The sequence below is a fragment of the Molothrus aeneus genome, chromosome 2 (genome assembly GCF_037042795.1).
Source record: "Molothrus aeneus isolate 106 chromosome 2, BPBGC_Maene_1.0, whole genome shotgun sequence".
NCBI lineage: Eukaryota > Metazoa > Chordata > Aves > Passeriformes > Icteridae > Molothrus > Molothrus aeneus.
The window spans coordinates 89792734-89814533 of NC_089647.1; the positions used below are offsets into that span (position 1 = coordinate 89792734).

General features: G+C 44.4%; 1 protein-coding gene across 1 annotated transcript in view; it reads left to right on the top strand.

Moving 5' to 3' along the window:
- Nucleotides 1-6412: 6412 nt before the first annotated feature.
- Nucleotides 6413-21800, top strand: part of LIMS1 (LIM zinc finger domain containing 1) — a 67125-nt gene continuing 51737 nt past the window's right edge. Inside the window, exon 1 of the mRNA XM_066545271.1 lies at nt 6413-6510. Coding sequence (XP_066401368.1) covers nt 6467-6510 — 44 coding nt within the window. The 5' untranslated portion in view covers nt 6413-6466. The remainder of the gene's footprint in view (nt 6511-21800) is intronic.

A 21800-nucleotide genomic window follows, 5' to 3' on the forward strand; every position in this document is an offset into this window, starting at 1 on the left:
ATTACCTCTTCCCTAACAGGGTGTGATAATTTTTCTTTATCTGCATAACTGTCCTAGTGCAAAGATTACAAACTCAGTGGATGAAGAGATGCTTGGTTTGATTTAAGCAAGGGTTTGGTATGTTTATTTTCTTGCCAACCATTTTTCTTAGACCATGCTTATTACACAAATACGTGGTCAGAGAGAGGATCATAAGCCATGAAAAGAAGACATGATAAATGGATATAAGGGTCATAAAAGAGAGCCTGATACCTGCAGTCAACTTCTAGCAGCTTTCACATGAGTTTATATATGCTATGGGGAAGGGAAATAATAATTTGACTACTTTTTAAATTAATTTGATTAAAATTTATCCTATGATTCTGAAAGGATGAGAAGATGCATCTTAGATTCAGAAACTTCTTTCCTTTCCTTCGTGTCCTGTGTTTCTCAGGCTCATTCTGAGGATTCAGACTGGATTGAACATGAGTTACTGCTCCAACAAATCAGCATGCCTTGGTGTTGGCAATTTTTTTTTCTTTTTTTTCTTTTTCTTTTTTTTCTTTTTTTTTTTTTTTTTTCTGTCAGCCTAAAGGCTTCTTAAGAATCCAAGGTAAATGTAATCAGTGTCAAAAACAGTGTGGTCTTTTGGGCATGAGCACAGTCCCAGTCCTCCCAGAGCAGCCTTTGAAAGTGTTTTAAATTGATAGACACGGGATAGCAGCTGTGTACGAGCATAGGATTTAAGTGGGGTTTATTGTTTCAGTGCCTGAAAATCGAAGCTTGTTCTGAGAACACTCAGACTGTTTCCGGAGGGGAGGTACATATTAGCTCTTGGCTCTCCTGCCATTTGCAGCATGCAGAGCATCTCAAAAATAAAAAGCACAGAAACCATTACAGAGCTTCAGGAAAAGGCTTTTACCCAAATGCTGTTTTACTGTTATTACTCCCCTTTGTGGAGTTAAGTTGCTGATGCTCAGCGTTACTCTTGCCAAGGGAGAAGGCCAATCGCATCATTTTGGCTTTAGCATCCACATAGTTATACAGAGTAGTTAATGTTCCCCTCACATCTAGTCACAGCATTGGCTTAAACCTGCAGCTGTAGCAGTCCAGGTGAAGCTGCCCACCTTTGCAAGGGACAGGTGGGTCTCCCTCTGCTCCAGGGGCAGAGGGCTACAGCCTCTGCAACAGAGAGAAAAGCAGATGGTGGTAATAAAACCCTAAACAGTTCCTGCTTGTTGACGTGGCAGCTCTCTGTCCCTGCCCTGACTACCCACCAGCCTTTCTCTTGGAAACTGGTTAAACCAGTTGATTGCAGTGGTGGGGGATAGTGGAAATCTTGCAGGAAGAGGATTTTCAGAAAATGCAGAAAAGCTAAGGATAGGTTCATAACATTCTGGGAAAGATGGGAATTGCAGTGACAAAAAGCTTGAAATAAAAAAATTACACACTTTTACTATAAAAATGTGAGAGTAATGATCTCCAAGAGTCTTAATATCTTAAAGTACCTGTTTTGTGGTGCTGCTGTAAGTTTTTTCTTTAGCCTTTACTGTGTCTGCACAAGTACTGATCTTGTCATGAAGCAGAAATTTATAAGCTGCTAAATATGGAATTTTATTGATCAATTCTGCAGAAGTTTGAGATTGATCAATAAAATTTATATGCTTGGTTTTGCGGTCTCCTTCCCTCTTCCAAGAAAAAGTGATGCCGAATATACCAGGTGTGTCTAAAATGCATAAAGCAGAAATCTGACTTCTTTTATATGGATGTCAGAATAATCACTAAAATGTCTTCGAGTGTTCTGAGCAAACTATATATTGTTTTTAATAATAGCAATGTTTTTTAGAGATATCAAATAGTGGTCAAAACTTATTTATTCAATTGATTAGTGGAGTTAATAATGTTGAACAAAAATGTGAAACCTAAATAATTTTTTCACCCATTAATTCATTAACAGCTTTGCTAAGAATATTTAGCTAGACACACCATGTTCAAAAATTATTCCTTCTTACATGGTCAAAGTTTCCTTCCCTGTTGCTTTAGCTTCATAGCTTTGGAGGTGTGACATGAACACTGGCACAGTTTACAATTTAAATCCATTGATTATATTAAGATAAACAATCATGGGGCTGCTCTGCTAACAGGCTCTCAGAGTCAGAATAGGCTTAGATTGGATATTAGAAAGAAATTCTTTACTGTGAGGGTGGTGAGGCCCTGGAACAGTTGCCCAGAGAAGCTGTGGATGTCCCATCCCTTGAAGTATTCAAAGCCAGTTTGGATGGGGCTCTGAGTAGCCTGGTCTAGTACAAGACATCCCTGCTAGTGGCAGGGGGGTTGGAACTACATGATCTTTAAGGTCCCTTACAACCCAAGCCATTCAATCTACCATCTGCAATTGCGTGAAGTTCTGGAAGAAAGCAAAAGCTCAAGCAAATACCACAGTTAGGAGTTACTTACAAAATACTTTTTAATTTCCAGAAAAATAACTTGATGTAAAGATGCTGATATTTGTGATTGGAGACAGGCAGTCAAATTCTTTAACCAAGCAGCTGCCTTCTCATCTGTCCTCAATAACCCTACCTTTTCTCACTTCTAACCCAAGCCTACAATAATGGCCAATAATGCTTGTTCAATGTCAGCAAAGCAGATCATGCATTTAGCTCTGAATAGGTAAAGGCTCTGTGCTGTCACTTTAGAGTGACAGAATCATTTAGGTTGAAGAAGACCTCAAAGATCAAAGAGTCCAGTTGTTAACCTGGCACTGCTGAGTCCATGTCACTAAAGTGTCACTGCCAGCTGCAGTACAATAAGTTTGTACTGCATCATTTCAACAGTGATGGAAAATGTAAAGTAGTCTGGAAATAGAACATCAAAAGCATATGCCTACTTAAAACTGCATTTTACTCTGGTCTCAAAGGGAGAGATGAGAGTAAAAAAAAAACAGCATTAATTTTGTGATTAATATGCTGGTCTGGAGACATGGAGTCCAAATTCCCTGCTTTGGCACATGCTTCCTTTGTGAATTTAATTTCAGCGTCTCTGTCTCTATTTCCTGGCTTGCCTGCTGGGGATAATGGCACTTCTGTACCTGATGCCAAGTGCATTAGCAGCAGAATGTTAAACTTTGTGATGGGTTTGTAAGCTGAAATAAGTAGGCAGATTACCATATTTTCTTTAAACTGCATAGGAAGAAAATTGTCATTGGCTGCATTATACTGGAATGGAAGGAATGATCTCCTTACAAGTCTGTGGTGTGTGTTTTGTGAATCCTATTAAATTACTTGCTTGAGTATTCTGGACTGAATTTTACAAGTTAATTAGAATGCCAGCATGGTCTAATACTATGTAATGGATAATTAATAACAATTAAGAATTGTTATTTCTGTTGTAAAGCAAGACAAAACAAAAATTTAAATCAGCCCCAAGGCACAAATTTGCTGCAAAGTGCAGACAGCCTGGGGAAGGAAACTGTGAAACTGAATTCCTGGCTTTTCTTGGTACTTAGTGTTTCCAAAAGCTGCTAGTACTTAGTGTTTGGCATTTGTACGTGTTTGGGGAAGGCTCTCCCACTCTCTATGAGAATGCCTTTGCTACTTTGAGATTATATTGCTTGCAGACCAGGCTTTAGGGATTTCATCTTTAAAAGCCCTGGAAAACTGTACATGATGCAATTCACTGGCTGTTAAATCCATTAAAGTGCCCTCCAAAGGAAGCGCCACAACGGCTGCACTTGTTGGCTGGCACTGCCTGTTAATAATTTCCAGAATTTACTGGTTTGAAGTTTGCAGCCCTGGTAGCTGCACACCTGCCCAGCCACCTCCCTGTCCTTTCAGGCTGTGCTGGTCAGAGGTGCTGCTCTTTAGCAGCCAGGGACAGCCACCTCACACAGCTCCCCAGGAGGATCAGCAATGAGAGAGACCCTGAAATCCTTGCAGACAAGCTGAGGTTAATTAAAGACATTCATGAAGCTGCCTACAAGTAATGGCAGACTGCCCAAAGCAGATTAGAAAAAAACAAAAGGGTTGTATTACCTTCAGCTGGCACAGAATGAGTACTTACTTCTTTAGATGATATAAGGAAGCTTTGCTAATAGACTCATGAAAATGGGTGGGTGTTTTGGGGTTGGGTTTGGTTATTTTGTGGGTTTTGTTTTGTTTTTTTTTAATTGAGGAGGGGTGGTGTGATTAGTTTTTCAACATAATCACGCCATTGTTGAGGTTGGCAGGTAGCTCTGGGGGTCACTCGTCCAACCTCTCTGTTCAAGCATGGCTACCTACAACCAGATTCCTAGGATCACATCTGGATGGCTGTGGAGTACCTTCAAGGGTGGACACTCCACAGACAACCTCTGCCAGTGTTCAGTCACTCTCACAGCGAAAATTTCCCTGATGTTCAGAGGGAACCTCCTATATTTCAGTTTGTTTCCCCTGCCTCTGTTCCTGTCACTGGATTCCACTGAAAAAATACTGGCTTTGTCCTCCTTTTACCCTCTCTTTTCAGATATTTGTATTAATTGGTAAGATGTCTCTGAGCCTTCTCTTCTTTGGGCTGAGCAGTCCCAGCTCTCTGTCTCTCCTCACAGGAGAGGTGCTCTAGTCTCTAAAAAATATTGGTGACCATTTGATGGGCTTTTTCCATATCTCTCTTGTACTGGGAAGCCCAGAACTGGGCTCAGCCCTCCAGGTGTGGCTTGAGCAATGCAGAGTAAAGGAGAAGGATCACATCCCCCTCTTCTGGCTTATCATCCCCTCCCTTCTCAGCCATATACTCTATTTTCCTCTTTATTGCAGAAAAGTATTCTCTGTGATGCTAAAGTCTTGTCGTGTTTGATTCCTCATCTTGGCAAGCAAAACTGAACCCTGCCAAGGAGAAAAATAACAAATAAACAAACAAAAGTACTACAGGCAGTCTGTGTTTCTACAGCTGTAGTCCTCTCTAGAACCATGCTTCTGGCACTGCCATCAAATACCTTTTGTGCATCATAATCCCCAAAAATTACATTCTTTTCCAGGTTCTGATGGATACCAAAGTGGAGGTGCTCCATGTTTGAATTATTCTTTCTGATCTGTGCTCCCTCATCCCTGTCTATGCTGATCCTCACTGGCTTAATTTATATTCCTTTGGGCTGTGTTCTTGGAGCCATATAGATATTTTCTTAATCCTGGCAGGCAAATATTTGCATTTTTCATTCCAACCTGCCACTTCCTTGTTCTGATATTAAGGATGGCAATGGGTGGTGATACAAACAGCTCAAAAATATCACCTTTTCTGTTGTGCTCCTTTCATTTGTCCGTAGTCTGCCTTTGAACCTCCCCTGATTTGGAATGAGGTCGCTTCTCTCCAAGTGAAGTGGAAGGTTCGGCAGCGTTGGAGGTAACTTTCTTACATTTACTTTATACATTTCTGAACATGAGCGAGGTGCTAGCCTTTCCCCACGCCGTTGCTATTAACGCTGTTACATTCTTAAATAATGTTGATCTAAACCGGACTCTGGCTCCAGCAAAACTCACCTGCACATATTTGGCTCCCCAAGGTGTGGCGAGAGCTTTCTTGCTACAAATTATCCTGCACTACCCGACCACGTGTAGGAAACAGTGAAAATACTTGGAATTGTTTTGACAGCAATTTTCGGTTCTTAAAAAAAAAAAAAAAAAAAAAAAAAAAAAAAAAGCCGAAAAACATAAAACCAGCAACAGCCGCTCCCAGGAGGCACCTATTCACCTATTTCACATAACTCTGCGGGGCGCTCCGGCCGCCGCATCTCCCGCAGGGCTGACAGAGGAGGCGAACGATCCTTCCCGCGGGCCCAGCGGGAAGCACATGGGAGGGACAGGGGGACCCCAGGTCTGGGCAGCGACTCCCGTCTGCTTCTCGGGCAGGGCAGGGAGATCCCATATCCCGGCGGTGCCTTCCCTCTTTCCTGGCCGGGAGCGGTGCGATCCCATGTCCCGCCGGTGCCCTTCCCTCTCTCCCGGCCGGGAGCGGTGCGATCCCATATCCCGCTAGTGCCTCCCCTCTATCCCGGCGGGAGCGGTGCGATCCCATATCCCGCTAGTGCCTCCCCTCTATCCCGGCCGGGAGCGGTGCGATCCCATATCCCAGCGGTGCCTCCCCTCTCTCCCGGCCGGGAGCGGTGCGATCCCATATCCCGGCGGTGCCTCCCCTCTATCCCGGCCGGGAGCGGTGCGATCCCATATCCCAGCGGTGCCTCCCCTCTCTCCCGGCCGGGAGCGGTGCGATCCCATATCCCGGCGGTGCCTCCCCTCTATCCCGGCCGGGAGCGGTGCGATCCCATGTCCCGCCGGTGCCCTTCCCTCTCTCCCCGCGCGGGGGCGCAGCGGGCGGGGCGCGGCGCGGGCGGAGCGCGCCCCCTGGCGGCGGCCGGTGCCGGTGGGGCCGCCCAGCGCCATTACCGCGGCCCGGCGAGGCCCCGCCCGCCGCCGGTGGGGAGCGCTTGGCGGGAGCGGCGGCAGCGGCGGCCGCCGGGATGCTGGGAGTGGCGGCGGCGGCGGCGGGGATCAACTGTAACAGGTAGGAGAGGCGCAGGGGCCGCCCGCGCCGTCCCGTCCCGCCTCCCGCGGCGGGCGGCTGCCGAGGGCGGCGCTTTGTGTCGGCCGGGCCGCTGTCACCGGCTGCTGCCCGGGAAAGGCGCTTTCCCGCTGCCCCCCGGGCGCCGGCGGGGTCGGGCTGGGGTCCCGCCGCGGGGACGAGGGGCCCGCAGCCGTGCAGGGTGTCCCTGCCACTCCCCCTGTGAAGTGTGCGTTCCACGGGGAAACTTTTCCCCGTCCCGGCAGCCGCAGCGAGGGGCACTGCAGGAATTCCCTTCTCTCCGCAATCCCCTCCTCGGCGTTCGGCGCTCGCTCGGAGCGCTGGGGCGGGCCCTGTGCCCTCGTTGCAGCGATCGGGAAAAACACCCAGACCTGGGGCTCGCACGTCCCGGGAGCGGCGTGAGCACCGTCTGATGCCCAGTGCGTTAAAAGGCGCCCTGTCCGGGGCGGGTAGTAGCTCTATTAAAAAGCATCCCATTAAATAACCTCGGGTGTGGATGTGGTGAGATTCGTGATGTTTTATGCATATCCCACAATTAGCGAGCAGTCCTGTCTTGGGGACGGAAAGCAAAGGCTGCTCTGCTCATTGCTCAGCGTTTCAAAGCCTCGCCCTGTGCAGTTGTTTCTTGGGAAGAAATGGCCCTAATTAAAGCACTTGGCAAAGTGTTGTGCTAATAGGTCAAAACCTGGAGCTGAGGGAAGGACAAAGACTGATTTTGTAGCTGCCTTGGAGTGCAGGTACAGGACGGCTGCTGGCACACAAACTTTAGCCTGTCTAAAGGCTGCCTTATCTTTCCCGCGCCCCACTTCTCCTGCAGGCCCCTCCAGCTCTCTGCCATACCTTTGGAGAAAAGCCATGGCAGTTGCAAAGTCATGCTGAGTTTGGGCTACAGAGGTGCCATATGAGCGAGGTGAGCCAGCTCTGCTCCCAGGGTCAGTGCTCTGATGTCCTGGGCAGGATCTCATCAGCCTTGACCAGCTCTTGCTCCAGCTGCAGTGCAGCCACATGCTTAGAAAAACATGATAATGTGATTCAGGTGTCCATATGTACTGTGGGTGACGGCTTTTTCTTCAGGTGTTCCAACAGCCACTTGCTTTTCATAGTGGGTGGTAGATGCTTCCAGGCCAGGATTCTTTTCTGCATTCCTGAAAGTGGCTGAGTTGTCAGTATTTGTGCCGCCAGCGTCAGTCTGTACTCTGTGTCTTTCAGCCCCACACAGGTGCTCGGGCTGAGCCGCCTCTTTGGCCAGGTAAACAGAGCAATTGCATATTTGGCATCTGTTCTGCTGAAGTTGTCAGGGAGTGGGCCAGCTGCCCTGCTGGTACATGCTTCTGAGGATATGAGCTAAGCTACACCCCTGGCACAGTGAGAGATTTTGGGACAAAGTCAGACTAGAGCCCCCGCCTGCAGAAACTTGCAGAGGTGGAATAGCAGGGAGGTTACCTGCAGCAGCATGAGCCTGGCCAGCACTTGCTGGGAAACACTGGTGGTAGCAGAGCCATCCAGGGTACAGCTGGTGGCTCAAGCATCCTTTCACAGCAGCAGGAGCAATCATGCTGCCTCCTGGCCAAGCAAATCCTCCCATGACTGAGAGTCACCCTGGAGTCCTGCTGCTGCTGGTGTGCCCCAAATAAAAACTGTTGCCCAGTAAAGGCTGGACGTGGGGCCCCTTGGCTAAACTGGCTGGCTTCCTCTGTTCCTCTCACCATTCTTTTGGGATGAATGGTTGTATGGAGGACAAGGGGCTGTGCTGTGGTCAGGGAGTGGAGGTGCTGTGTGGTTCACTGTCACAGAAGCTTGGCTCGAGGGAGCAGAGTGAGGTGCTGACCAGGACAGTAGGGCTGCTCATCTGGCAGGGTGGCACAGCAGTGAGACGCTGTAGAGTCAGCTCCTTCAGAGGGGATTTTCTATAGATGATTCCAGTCCACTGAAGTCAAAACAAAGGGGTAGGGCTCTTGGAAGATGCACTTTGATTTTGTAAAATACAAGGAGGGAAAATTAAAAATTGGTGTGTTTTATTGTTTTGATCCTTTGGGTTTAAAAAACCCACTAAAAATGTGACTATTTCATTCAAACCTACTTTTTGACAAAATGTAATGTGATCTCAAAGGCCTCCACAAGCTGAAATTCCCAAGGGGTTTTGTATCTTGACTTTTGGGTTTGATTTAGAGAGTTTAAGTAATCTGAGTTTTGGCGAAGAAAACAAAAAAGGAAAGATTGATCTGAGGTCTCTCTAGATTTGGTGCACGGAAAAGCAGCAGACATCTGGTCAGCAGGTATGCACAAGGAAATACTCTTCTTTTTAACTTTTTTTTTTCCCCTCTCCATTTGTTTTATGGAGGCTTTTTGAACTTGAGCCACTCCTGTGGCTTTTGTTTTGCAACTAGAGGAACTTGGAGGCTGGTGCTGTCACTTGAACAGTCCTTACTGAGGCACAGCTTTTTCACTGAGAATCACGCTGGGAGACCAGACTCTGTCCTGGAAGAGAGGGATTTGGGTAAGGAGGGATGTGCAGAGGGTCGGTGTTGGGTAGTGGTGGGCTGTTCAGGATTGCTTGGTGTGCTGCCTGGGGCTGATAGCTTGTTGTGGCAATGCCTGCTTGCTTTATAAATGTCCTCTTGAGTTTTATAGACAGCTTTTTCAGCTGGTTATGCTGAACTCATCTTGATGTGTTATCATTGGAATAAGTTTCATATGTGGTTCAGAGAAAAACATTAGGTTCCCCATTCAGAGCCATTATTATCTTAAGCTTTTGTAGTTTCCTAGAACAAACAGAGTTTTTCTTTGTAGCGAGAAATACAGGCCAGCATGCAGCAAAATACTGGAAAAAGCCAGGTCCTCTTTACTCCAAGTATAACTACACTTGAAGAACTAGTACAGACTTATTGGATTTACAGTTCTTATTCCACTGTAGACTGTGAAGCTGAAAAATGGGGGCACTTCATGGTGTTACTGGCTCTGATAGGGGATTCTAAATAAGAAGCTAAATGTGGTGCTGTAGTTTAGTCTCAGTTGTAGTGTGCAGGTCTTTTTCTTAGGACTTGCTCCATACAGTTACTGCAGGGGAACCATTAATGGTCTGCAATATACAGAGGGTGGTTTGCACAGTTAACAAATTCTTTTTCAAGTTGCAGTGAAATATTTATTATTGGAGCACTTAAGGCGATGTTTTCAGCTCCTGCAATTGTGGCTTCATGCTGTGTGTCAGGTTACACATCCTGATTTGTCTATGCTTTGTTCTCCTCCAAAGCCCAGTTCAAAAGTTTTTCACTCTGTAGCATAACGAAATCTCTTATTACTTTTCAATATAGGGAAGCTTTAATTATTAGCTGTGCTAAAAGCAGCATGATAGTCAGTGGGGAAATTACTCGTGTCAGGTTTTCCCATGATGGCAAGTGCTGCTGACAAGGAAAATGAAACTGACAGTCACATTTTCACAGCCAAAGCCTCCCCTTGTTGAAGCTGTGCCTACTGTCAGCCAAAGCCTCCCCTTGTTGAAGCTGTGCCTACTGTGAACCAAGCAGCCGTGTACATGGTCTGCTGTTCTTGTTGTGCTGGGATGTGCTACAGAGCACGTCACCCTTAACAGCCTCTGCAGAAGGGCTGCTCTTGGGGCAGAAAGGGTGAAAGGTCCTGATTCAGTCTGACAATTAGGGAAAATGTAGCAGGGGACTGTGCCCTGGGGTTAATATTTTTCTTCCAATTAGAATGCTTCTTTGCAATTATTTCAGCATTTTCCTTCCTGTGATGTGTAAGTTTATGAAAATGCTGACTTCTTTTTTTTTAAGCAGATAGAAGCAGGGTGGGGAAAGTCAGGATACTGTAATTTCCTTGTAATTACTATGGTTTTGTGTACCATAGCAGCTCTTTATGTCAAATAGTTTGCTGAATTTGTCTCAGCATCTGGAGGCTGTCAGCAATATGCAGGATGCCAGAAGCTGATAATGGCCAATGACAAACTATGGACAAAGTGGACCTCCTCTACAGCCTGAAACCGTGTTCCTCTGCCAAAATGGGATAGTCTGGAGCACCCTGCAGTGCATGAAAAATAGCATTACAACATGGTTGGCACCCAGGAGGAGGTTTTATGATCTGCATTTTTCATATTGATTGCTTTTCTTTATATGTTAAATAAGAAGTTCTTGAATTCCAGCTTGGATGATCCTTCCTTTCATCGCTTTTTGATTTTTTTAATAAATCAAACCAGCCACTTATGTAGAATTCAGTGAGAAGGTGAGTCCTTAATCATGTGGATTTAGGGTTGTTTCAAACACTGGTTGCATTAAATAGTTTGAAGAACTGAGAACACACTGGTGGATGTTGTCTGAGTGAAACCTAAACTGATGTGAAGAGTGGAGTTAAAACCAGGGTGGGGATATTTCTTGTATCATGTGTGAGGAATTGATGTGGATCATCTGGGGAGCTGAGGCATTGTAATGACTTTATGAACATTTCCTGGGTGGCTAGAGCAGCATGGAGTAGCTGCTGTGCTCAAAATTAAAAGGCTTTTCTGTATTAATGTTGTTTTATTGTAGCTGGGGGCACTGGGAAAGACCACAGCAAAGCAATGCAGTAATGCCTGCAAATATTTGGGAGGCAACAACATGGCAAACTGGCTTCAGTCCAGACCCCACACTGACATTCAGCAGCTGTGGGATTGATGTGGGCAGAGGGAACCACGCAGAGAATTAATTCCAAATCCACCCTGGGAGGGGAAAAAAGGGACCTCGATACTTTGCAAGGACTCTTTTGTGGAGGCCTGGCCATCCCCACTGGGGCTGGGTGCTGCCTGGCCAGGGCAAGGAACTGGCTGTCAGCCTCCTGCCTCGCAGAACACAGCATCCCTGAGCCCTCCTTTGGTGTCTCCTGGCACACTCCACCTCTCATTTGGGAATGCAGAATACGCTTGGCAGGCAGGGAAGCAGGGGTGCCACCAGCACTGCCGGGGGAAGGCCCCTGTGGATTCAAGGCTGAAATGGCACAGCAGCCTCTGCTTGCAGAACCCTCTGGTTTTCGTGAGGAAATGCTTGCAAATAGGCACATATTGCTGAGCTTTGCATTTGTGCTCTTCTGAACTGTGTTGGTAGCAGGACAGGCTTGTGTTTCATGGCAGAGAGATGGACATCTGTGCTGTATTAACTTATTTTTGCTAGGGTCTGCTGTAAGTGGGCTGAGATTCACTTGGCAGTGGCCATCTCCCAGACCCAGCTCTGGCCAGTGTTATGATTCAGGACAGATCATCTGTGGGCCATGCCAGGGCAGCTGCTCTTCCCATGGGCAGTGATGGTAACAGAGATGTTTCAATTAAGCATGTGGTTGTGCTACACTGCCTGGGGTGACCCACACATTCCTGTCCCCCAACATTTCTAGTGCCAGCATCAGGGACCTGAGCCAGCTGAAAACCTGTGGTGAGGGAGATTGGTAGATACCTAGATTTAAAACTGATATTGCCTCAGTCTGGATCGCTTTCTTGATCTTGTGGGTGGCAGTGATGTCCATGGGAAAGAACTTGGGAAAGGTGGCAATACCCATTTTGGCAGAGAGCAGTGTGAAAAGTGGAGTTCTGTGCCAAGGTGTTGGGGATTTGAAGAAGGAGGGAGAAGTGTTTGGTGGTGGTCTGGGCTGGGTCTGGGGACTGCTTGTGGCTGCCCCGCGTGCGGTGTCAGGGTTGGGAGTCCATGCTCTGTTGCACTGGAAGAAGGATCACCTACCTGCCTGCCGGTGTTGTGGAAGGATTGTCCGGGCAATTTTGCTTTCTGTTGTGGGAAGCGCACTTGGGTTTGTTCTCTCTGCAGCTTGCTGTCCCCTCCTACTGCTCTGCCTGAAGGGAAACCACCCCGGCAGTGGTTTTGTCATTGCTCTCACTGAATTGGTTTGCAGAAATTCACCTTCAAAGGATTCAGAGGCAGGAAATCTCGTGTCCTACCCTCCTGACATGTAGCTTATGGCTAGAAAGGGCACAGAGAACAGTGACACATTTGATGCCTGTTTAAATCTACCTGACGTTTGTTGGTATGACAAGACTTCATGATCTGAGATGCCCATGGGCTTTCTTCACCCACTGCTTTCAGGTCCCAGAGGAACTGCTTGCTGTTTGTACCCGCTTGTACTGTCAGAAAAAAAAAATGCAACAAGATGTGCTGTGAGCTCTTGCAGGCTGAGCTCTCCATGCAGAGACAGAGCTGTGGGGCAGCCACAGCACACATGGCTGCTGGCTTTTTCTCAACCCCTCTGTCCCAGGCTGTGGGAGAGGGGCTTGTTGGGAGGTGTCGATCAGCTTCACTGGAACTGAAAAAAGGACAGGCACTTCCCTAATGAGACATTTCTGTAGTACTTTAAACAACCCAGGAAACATTTTTTCTCCTTTCTGTTCTTCCTTTTGTGAGTCTATGTAGTTGCAAGAGAGAGGCAATATTCTGATTATATGAAAAAGATATGAAATGGAGCATTTTAAAGCTGCTGCTGTTAAGAAAAAGCTGACTTTTGAATTTTTGGTCTTTCATTCACATTTTTTTCCTTTTTGTTAGCCAGTCTCAGGAAATGAGAACATTCTTTTGGCTTTCTGTGCCTGAGTCACATCTTATATATATCTATCTATATATAAAAATACGTTAAAACATCTGGAGATGTTTGTTTCAGAGAGGTACTTGTTTTGTGTTAGAGTGTCTGAACTTTAAGTGTTTATACACAGTTGGATGTTTCCAGAATTTCCCATACTTCTCTGGTTACAAGGACATGTATATTGCTCTCAGAAAAGCAAAGGGAAATGTGCTGATAACCTAGGGAATATACAAATAAGTAAAAGTAAAGCCTTTCAAGAAAGTGAGAATTTGCTTTTTTTCTTTCCAAAATTAAACTATCAAAGCTATAGTTTAGCTTGAGTTGCATCCAAATATGTAGTTGTTTAATGTTTGCTAAGTATGTATTAAAAATAAAAAGGTGTGAGGAGGAAATCAGAAAATATCAGTATCTTTTTCCTTGTTCTTTTTTCCTTAAAAAAGGGGGGAAGGAAGTATTTAAAAGTTTATTACACCCATCTCTGCTACTGAGTGGGCTGACACAGTCCCTGGGCTCTGGCAGTGCTCTGAGTGCACGGTGGGGTCTCCCTGCCTCCTTCTGTCCTCCCACCGGGGTCACACGGAGATCGTGAGACCGCTCAGAGAGGAAAAACAAAAATCCATTTAGTTTAAACCAAAGGCCAAATATTTAACTTTAGTGGGGGAGGTGGTGGGATTTAGGGGAATGAGTACAATTTCCACCCTTGGTTGTTAAACATAGCTGCACTGAAAATTATGGGAAGCTGGGGATGGTGGATGCTGGTGGTGTCCTGTGTAGGGAGGGATGCAGGGATAGCACTGGGGTGGGAGGATTCCCCTAAGGGGCTCCATCTGCCATGACCACATAATCTCCACGTGTTCACAGCAGCTTCTCCTCCCACAGCTTCCACTGAAATGCCCTTGAGTTTATGGCTTGGATACAAAACCACTCACCGATCAAATATTTTGATTGCATCCTGGCCTTCCTGTTAGTTTCTTTGATCTTTCCTTATTAGTGGATTATAGCGGACTTTCAAAAGTCTTGTTTGTTTAAATAGTTGTATAAATATGATCCTCAGGATAGGTGTTACTTAGGAAAGTGCTTATCTCCCAGAAAAAAAATCTACCTCCTTTTGCCCCTTTAGTGGGCTCATTTGCTGTTGTGCATCAAAGAAGTGTGATTTCTGTAATCATATCCAAAACCAGCAGTTTATTGTTAATTATTTGAAATAATCCAAAGGCTAGTGGGTCTTACTCTTTTGACCGAGTCCCTGCTCATTCAAACACTGAAGAACTGTTTCAGGTTCACATTAAAAAAAAAATAAATACAAGAAACTCACAGAGGCAGGACAGTCTGGGGTGGGGGGGAACTAAAGGGCTCGCAGCCCTGGGATGAATTCCCCTGTGCTGAATTCTCTCACAGTTAAAATTTCTCTCTTTTCAAAGTGAAAAGGCTCCCTTCTCCATGGGCATCCTGGTCAAGGGATGTCCCTTCTGGAATGGTTCGTACAGCCTCACTTAATGCCATGCTGGAAGCTGGATGTCTTCAGGCACTGGCACAGGGCAGTGTGGTCACCATGTGGGGTTTAGCTTTGGGTGGTGGAGAGATGAGTTGTGCCACAGCTTTGCAGTGAGATGAAGTGATGGAGGAGGGCTGGAATATTGCTGGTGGCTACACATGGTGTAAGCCTGAAGGTCAAAATTTCAAACTTTGTCTAAGACTCAAAGCCACATTTTCCTTATTGTCACATGCAGAATAGGAATTATCAACCTTCACTCCAGCAGGACTTGGAGGGGATCTGAGGCTTTTCAAGGGTGGGGGGGTGTTCCATGTGTCAGGGTTCTCAAGGAAAGGTGGGATTCTCCTTGGTGTCAGCTCATACCCGAGGCAAATCTCACCCTGCAGCTGCTGCTCTTCAGACCCATCTGATCGAGGTGAAGATGTCCCTGCCCAAGGCAGACCTGTCTTCCAAACCATTCTCTTATCTCCTCCACAACCTTCATTAAAATCTGCTGCTGGACCAGGCCTTCATTTTGAAAAGTATAGGGCAAATGAAGCACTGTTTCCAGTGTCATGTATTAATGAGGCTGCTTCATTTTGATGTGAGTGAAGCTCTCTGTGCTTGTGATTGCTGATGCACTGCAAGGATGAAATACTTTGGACTTCTTGTGTCAAATTGTATCTGAGTCACCAATGTGAAAATCAATATTTTTATCATTACCATGCAGAGGTGGGCAAACAGTACAGTTAAGAGGATCCTTGACATCACCCTTGGGAGAATTACTAGCAGATGATAAAATGGCAAAGGATCCAGGAACAGTAATATTGCATTACTGCTCAGGTTTCATGAGAAATCTTTCTGCTCACCTTGGGCTATTTATTAATTTATGAATAGCTTTGTCAACCTATACTTGAAAGAGACATTGAAGAAGTTTAATGTCATTGTGTGATACCGGTGTCTTTTCAGGGCAATTTCAGACAGGACAGATTCCCAATGAAGGGAGGATTACATAATGAGTATTTTGTGTCATCTGAGGGAAAAGTGGTCTAATAATTTTTACCTGATGGATTTTGGTAAAGTTTAGCTGTGTAGTGGCTTGATTTCAATCATGGATTTTCTGTTAAGTCCAATAGCACACAGCTAGAAACATGCAGCAGTGTTACTTCCATGCATTACAAAAACAAGCACCGGAGTTCATGGATGGGATGGGATGGGATGGGATGGGATGGGATGGGGCAGATGCTGGGATCTCAGTCACTGTGTGCCCAGTGGAGCAGCTGTAGCCATCCCAGCCATCACTAGAGTGGCTGAGGTGATGGTAATGTGGCATGGGAGGTTTTCTGTGGGAAGAAGGGCTCTGTTCTCCCAGAGGAGGAACTGCACCACTGAAAGCTGTCTTCTAGTGTCCAACCTGTGTAGGCAAGAAGGTGTTGATGGTACAAATGTCAAGCAGAGGATTTTTCTCTTATATATTGAGTAATGTTCCTTCCTTGGTTTGCATTGCCAGGTATTAGCTGGTTGTCCCTACCACAGTGGGAGGGGAATATAGTGAAAAGCTGCTGAGTCCAGATTTTTTAACCTATCATTAATCCTTTGTCATGAAAGCAAATGCAAAATGAGCAGAGCCTTAGTTCCAAGTCAAAAGGTTTTTTAAACTTGGAAAAAATAATAGATCAGCTCTGTATTCATGGTTTAAATAGTAATGTCCTTGGAGTTGATCTTGGAGATGCAAGAAAGGCAGGGTCTACCTGAATTAATTGTGAAGAAATCTATAGTTAAAAAAAATGCTTTTTTTAATACCACAGAGGTCTTGTAGTATCAACTTCACAAGCTGATTTAAAGTTTAATAAGGCAAAAGCATTGGTGCTGTCAGTATCCAATTTTTCATGTTTTAGTGCTGAATTGGTGGACAAGTGGAAGTGTTGCAAGGGCATTAACAGAATTGCATTAACTTTTTCCTATGCTATAAAACTTTTTCCTATGCTATTTTCCTTACGGTATTAAGAGAAGTCAGGGAGGACAAGGAGATCATGTTTGTTTCATGTATTCTTATCTTAAAGTGAACAATAAAAATGTTTAGAAAGGACATACTTGCTTTTCAGAAATTGATAGACAGTGAAATGTATCTAAGTAAAAATAGTCAATTTATTTAGTCTGATGACAATACAGTCCTCATGCTCAGCAGAGCCCTTAAGTTAAATTCCTGAGTTCACTCAGGTCAAGTTATGAGTTTAAATTTTAATTTCCTTGAAGCCAAGAACTCAAGTGCAAAACACATGTCCTCAGTTAGCAGGACCTGGGTTCAGCCTCACAGTTTGTGGCTTATGTGAGGGTTGAGTGCATGTGTGTTCTGTATTCTCTTTATAAGCTTTTTTCGTAACATACATCTATCTGGCACATAAAATATTTAAACCAACCACACAGGTAAGAAGAGTAGCAGGAGAAAATACAGATTTTTTTAAGTGGTAATTCTGCCTCTCCTATCTTTTCTCAGCACCAGAGAAGTTTTTTTTCTTATGTATCTTATCATTTTTTATTACCCTATATTACCTTTTATCTTATATTATCTTATATTTTTATTACCTTATACCTGCATACTATGATGTTTGATTTCCTAATATCTCAGCTGTATCCTGTTTCTTTGCTTCTGTAAATAACACATTTGCTGTGCTAAAAAAATGTGTACTTTTAGAGAGGACACACATCTTAAGTGCTTCATCAACCCACACTGCAGCAGTGGCTTTCTCTTCATCACAGTGGCATGCTGCTGTGCTGTGAACCAGTTGCACTCATAACTTATGTGCAGGGGGAGAAGAGAGGAAACTGCTGAAGTCAGGGATTGTTGGCTTATTCAGTAGTTATGAAGAGCCAAGCTGAGCTCAGTTCTAGCTAGCTAGCCAGGGTGCTACTGCTTGCTTCACTAGAGCTCTCTGCATAGCTCTCTGCCTGCATGACCCCTTACAATCCAGTTCCTTTCAAATCTGCAGGGGTCTGTTATTAACTTCAACAGAAATAGATTAATGAAGCTTTGTGACAATTCCTCAAGACTGTATGCATATAAATGGAGAATTCTATACCAGTTTGATTACCTTCAGCCCATTGTTACGGATGAAGAAATGACTGTATGTGTGACCTCTCACTGTTTAATGCTTCTGATAACGTGCAAATTCTAGAGGTTAGAGTGTTAAACTAATACAGTTAAGACAGCAAGTCTTAACCAATTTTCCTCAAAGCCATTTGAAATTCCACTGCCCTATTTATTGGAGCTTGATTTAGTCTTAAGGGTCCATAAGTGGAAGATCAATGGCCAAATAAAACAAAATACCTGCTAATACTTGGAAACTGGTTCTGTCAGCTTTGAAACCTTCAAAACCATCACGGTTCTGAATTCGCTCTGTATGGATGGTGCACTAAGGTCAGCCGTGTAAGAGGAGGATATCTTCCTAATCTCTGATTTCTCATATTTAAAGAAGAGCAGCTGGCTATCACACGGATGGGTCCAGCATCTTATGTGACACCACTGTGCCTGGCCAGGGTCACATCCCTGGGCCTACAGATAAATGTCTTCAGCTGAAGTTGTCATACACTGAATTTGTTACCTATTTTGTATACCTTATACTTGTTTTTATAAATACTAACTAAGGCTGTTTCAGCTTTTTTTAATACATATGACCTGAATTTAATTTAAAAATTATCATTGTAACATATATATATAAAACTATGTAGTTTTACTTACAGCATTTTTCAAGAGATCTCTGTGATGCCTTTTTTCCGCTGCAGTTGGGTTTGCGTGGTTTGGCAACTGACCATGCAAATGTAAATGTGTGAAAGAAAGCAAAAATTGAAAAAGCAGAGTGAGCCACTGTCACCACGGGTCTGCTTGCTCATAGGGTCAGAGCCCAGATGAATTTGGTTTCTGTCTTATGCAGTGGAGTGTTACAAAGTTGTGTATTAACCCAGTATACTGCTAACTGGTATAATTTAATTTACATTTTTAGCCCAGTAGTCACTTGGTGGTGGCCTGCATGTTCTTTGGTGCAAACAAAGTGGTTATGGATGGGGAAGTAAGGAGGAGGTTCCTGTTCACTGGGGCTTTTGTGTCCTCAGTCACACCTCTCTGAGGTGTGAATTTTACAGCAAGTGAGTTGTGTTCATGAAAGGGAGCTGAGCTCTGGGTTGGCAGTGGAGTTGCAAGTAGGGGTTGGAGGGGTATTGGTGTCCATGGAACTGTGGATTGTGGGACTCCTGGCGACCTGTCTGAGAGCCAGGCTCTGCAGAGGTGAGGTCAGGGGATCTCTTGGTACACTCCCATGGTGTGGTGGTGTTCTGCACTAGTTAAATTTTGACAAAGCAAGAACACCATTCAGGAAAGAGGGAGCAGGGGAGAAGTGCTGTGCCTTGTAACAATGGTTAGTGAATGACACACATGAATAAAAGAGCAGCAGGGAAGTTGACATTTATACACCGGCTTGGTTAGGAGGACTTTAATAACTTATGATGCATCCCACAAGCTCTGAATCACCTGTGGGCAGTCAGTTAAGTACTGAAGAGGTTAAAAAAGGCAGGTGAATATAAGACAGTATCTAAGTCACTGTGGTTTCTAAGAATTTATACTGCTTGCTCAATGTTTCTTGCCTTAGTCAGCATTGTGCAAGTATTTTTCAGTGACATTAAGAGCAGCACGTTGGGGTTTAATGGTAAAAACAGTATTTCTGTTAATTTGGTATCGTCCCCCTCTTCCCTTTGAACTAGATTTGATTTTGGACAACTGTAATGATTTATCCATTAAGTTGCTGAAATAGTAGTCTCTGTGAGTATTGTTTGTTTTGGTTTTTTTGGTTTGTTTTTTTTTTTTTTTTTCATTTCTAATTAATTTATGCTGGTGATTTCTGCTGAGTGCTGAGCACCTGGTTGGGCTGCTTGGAGTGACCTTTCATTATCTCCTTTGTAAACACTTGTGGAAAAGCCAATTTCTGAAGAGGATAGTTGCAAGGCAGTGTTAGTTAGAGCAGATTTGCTGCCCTTGCAGTATCAAGTAAATGTGATATTAAACAGATGATTGGACTTCTTTTGCTTTCACACCGCAGCATTCCCATTGTAGCATCCCAAAAGTCGAGGGGGTGGGAGAGGAGAGGGAGTGCTGTAAGTACAATGATTGCTTAAAGCCAGTAAAAAGAGAAGAATAACTCTGCTGCAATGGGATTTTTAGAAGGAGCTAGCCTTTTTAGATATGTTTTATTCCATTTAACAGTACTGGCAGATTTCATTTGGGCTATAAAGAACTCTGGTTCCTATCCCACTTTCTGAAAGATAAAATGTTGGTAGATTTCAGGGACACACGGGTAAGGTGAAGTGCAGCTTAGGGCTGGGCTTATACTTATGTATGATGCCCCTTGGTGGGACAGACATGCTCAGACACAGGCACAAATGATGTCTGTGTTTAATTGGGCAGAGCACACAGCACAGAATTTATGCCAGCTGTTGGGAGAGTAAAGGTAACTTCATGGCAGTACGTTTCATTGCAGGACAGGTTACCTGCCACAATTGTTTTTTAAAACATCTGGTCAGGGTAAGAAAGTTTCTGTGGACTGGTACTCGGCATCATCCTGCTGCAGCATGATTGAACCCACCCAAGAAGCTGTGAAACAGGCTATCTGTAAACTGTGTCTCTGAACTGTGATTTCAAGGAGATGGCAACTTGCTGAAGGTCAGAGAGCAAGCCAGGAATGGTATACAGATTTTGTTGTTGTTTGTTTGGGAGAAAGAAAGCTTAAAAACAAACACACACAACCAGCAAACAAAACAAAGGAAGCCTTTGCTTTCCCAAACGTTTTGCTCTTAAGAGTATCAGCAATGAGGTACTCTTGAGCTGGCATTTCATCTCCTACCTTAGGAGGGAAAAACAGCCCCTTTTGTTCCTTAGTGGTATCCGGTTTGTGAATCTTTTGTTTTTATACTCTCACTTCCAGGTTGATTGGACTGATTGTTGTGTATTTAGGAAGATTCCTTTGAGCAGTCAAAGCATACATTAATGATTGGCTTGAAGATAAAGCAGCCTCCTCCCTGGGTAGAGGCTGATGCTCTGAGCCCAAAAGCAGGGAGTTGTCCTCCAGCTCCTGTCTGGAAGGTGATGGCAGCATAGCACAGTCCCCTCAGTAACATTCATCCCTCCCTTTGGGTAAGTATGGGCCATTGGCAGGGTTGGCCTATCTTAATTCCTTAAAATTTAATAAAACCACGCATTTCTATTGTACTTTATCCACATACAAATAACATATTTATTAAGATTTCCCTAGCTGAAAGGAATTAAGTGAGAAATCCTGTGGCTGTTCTGACAACAAGAAAATTTTATCTTCATTTCTCTTTCTTCTCTTTTGCCTCTTCCATTATATAATTGCTGTTCCATGGTTCCTGGCACTGGTGATTAAAACTGAGGGCTGATTTAATTTTTAAATTTATTTTTAATAGCTTTTGACATTTATAGGCTGCAAGTCATGGACATGGGAAAAACAGAATTTAAAGGAATTTCTGGCCACTTTGAGCATTTTTTTTTTTGAGAAAATCTGATTTAATTTCAAGTCTTAGGTACAGAATAATTCAGGATTATTTAAATCTGGGTAATTAAAAAGCTGCTTTTCTGTAATGAACCCAGGAGGAGAAGGCTGGGTTACGAGTCCTATTTTGGGAACACTGAGCATCTGAAGCTTTTCTCATTCATGTCAGCAGAAGTTCAGAAACATTTCTCTAACCATTTTTTTAAAGGTGCTCCCCTGAGTCTCACTTTCATTTCACATATTGTATTTCATATAATACTGGTGTATGTCATCTTCTCTGGCTTTATTACTGTCTTGAATTCATTTACTGGAATTCCTGTGCTTTCTTTTAAGCATCTACTCTTAACCACTAATAAATCTGGAACATATTCAGACTTGGTGGGATGTTGGATTTTACAGGACGAAACTTCATTGTTTCCCTTTATGGGCTGTGGCTTCCAGAATACCAATTATGGTAATTGCCTTCCCCTCCCTCCCACCGTCCATCATGTGCAGTCCTCTCTTACTGCATCAGCTTTTTCTACCCAAACTGTCTCTGCCTATTGCTGCCTTTGTCTCTACTTCCTGCTGTGGGAAGAAGATTCCCTGCAAATCCCATCTGAATTGCTTCATCTGCAATGACGGCAAGAAGTTTTAAGTAACTTGAAATGGCAGAGAAGAGCAGCTAGAGGCCAAGCTTG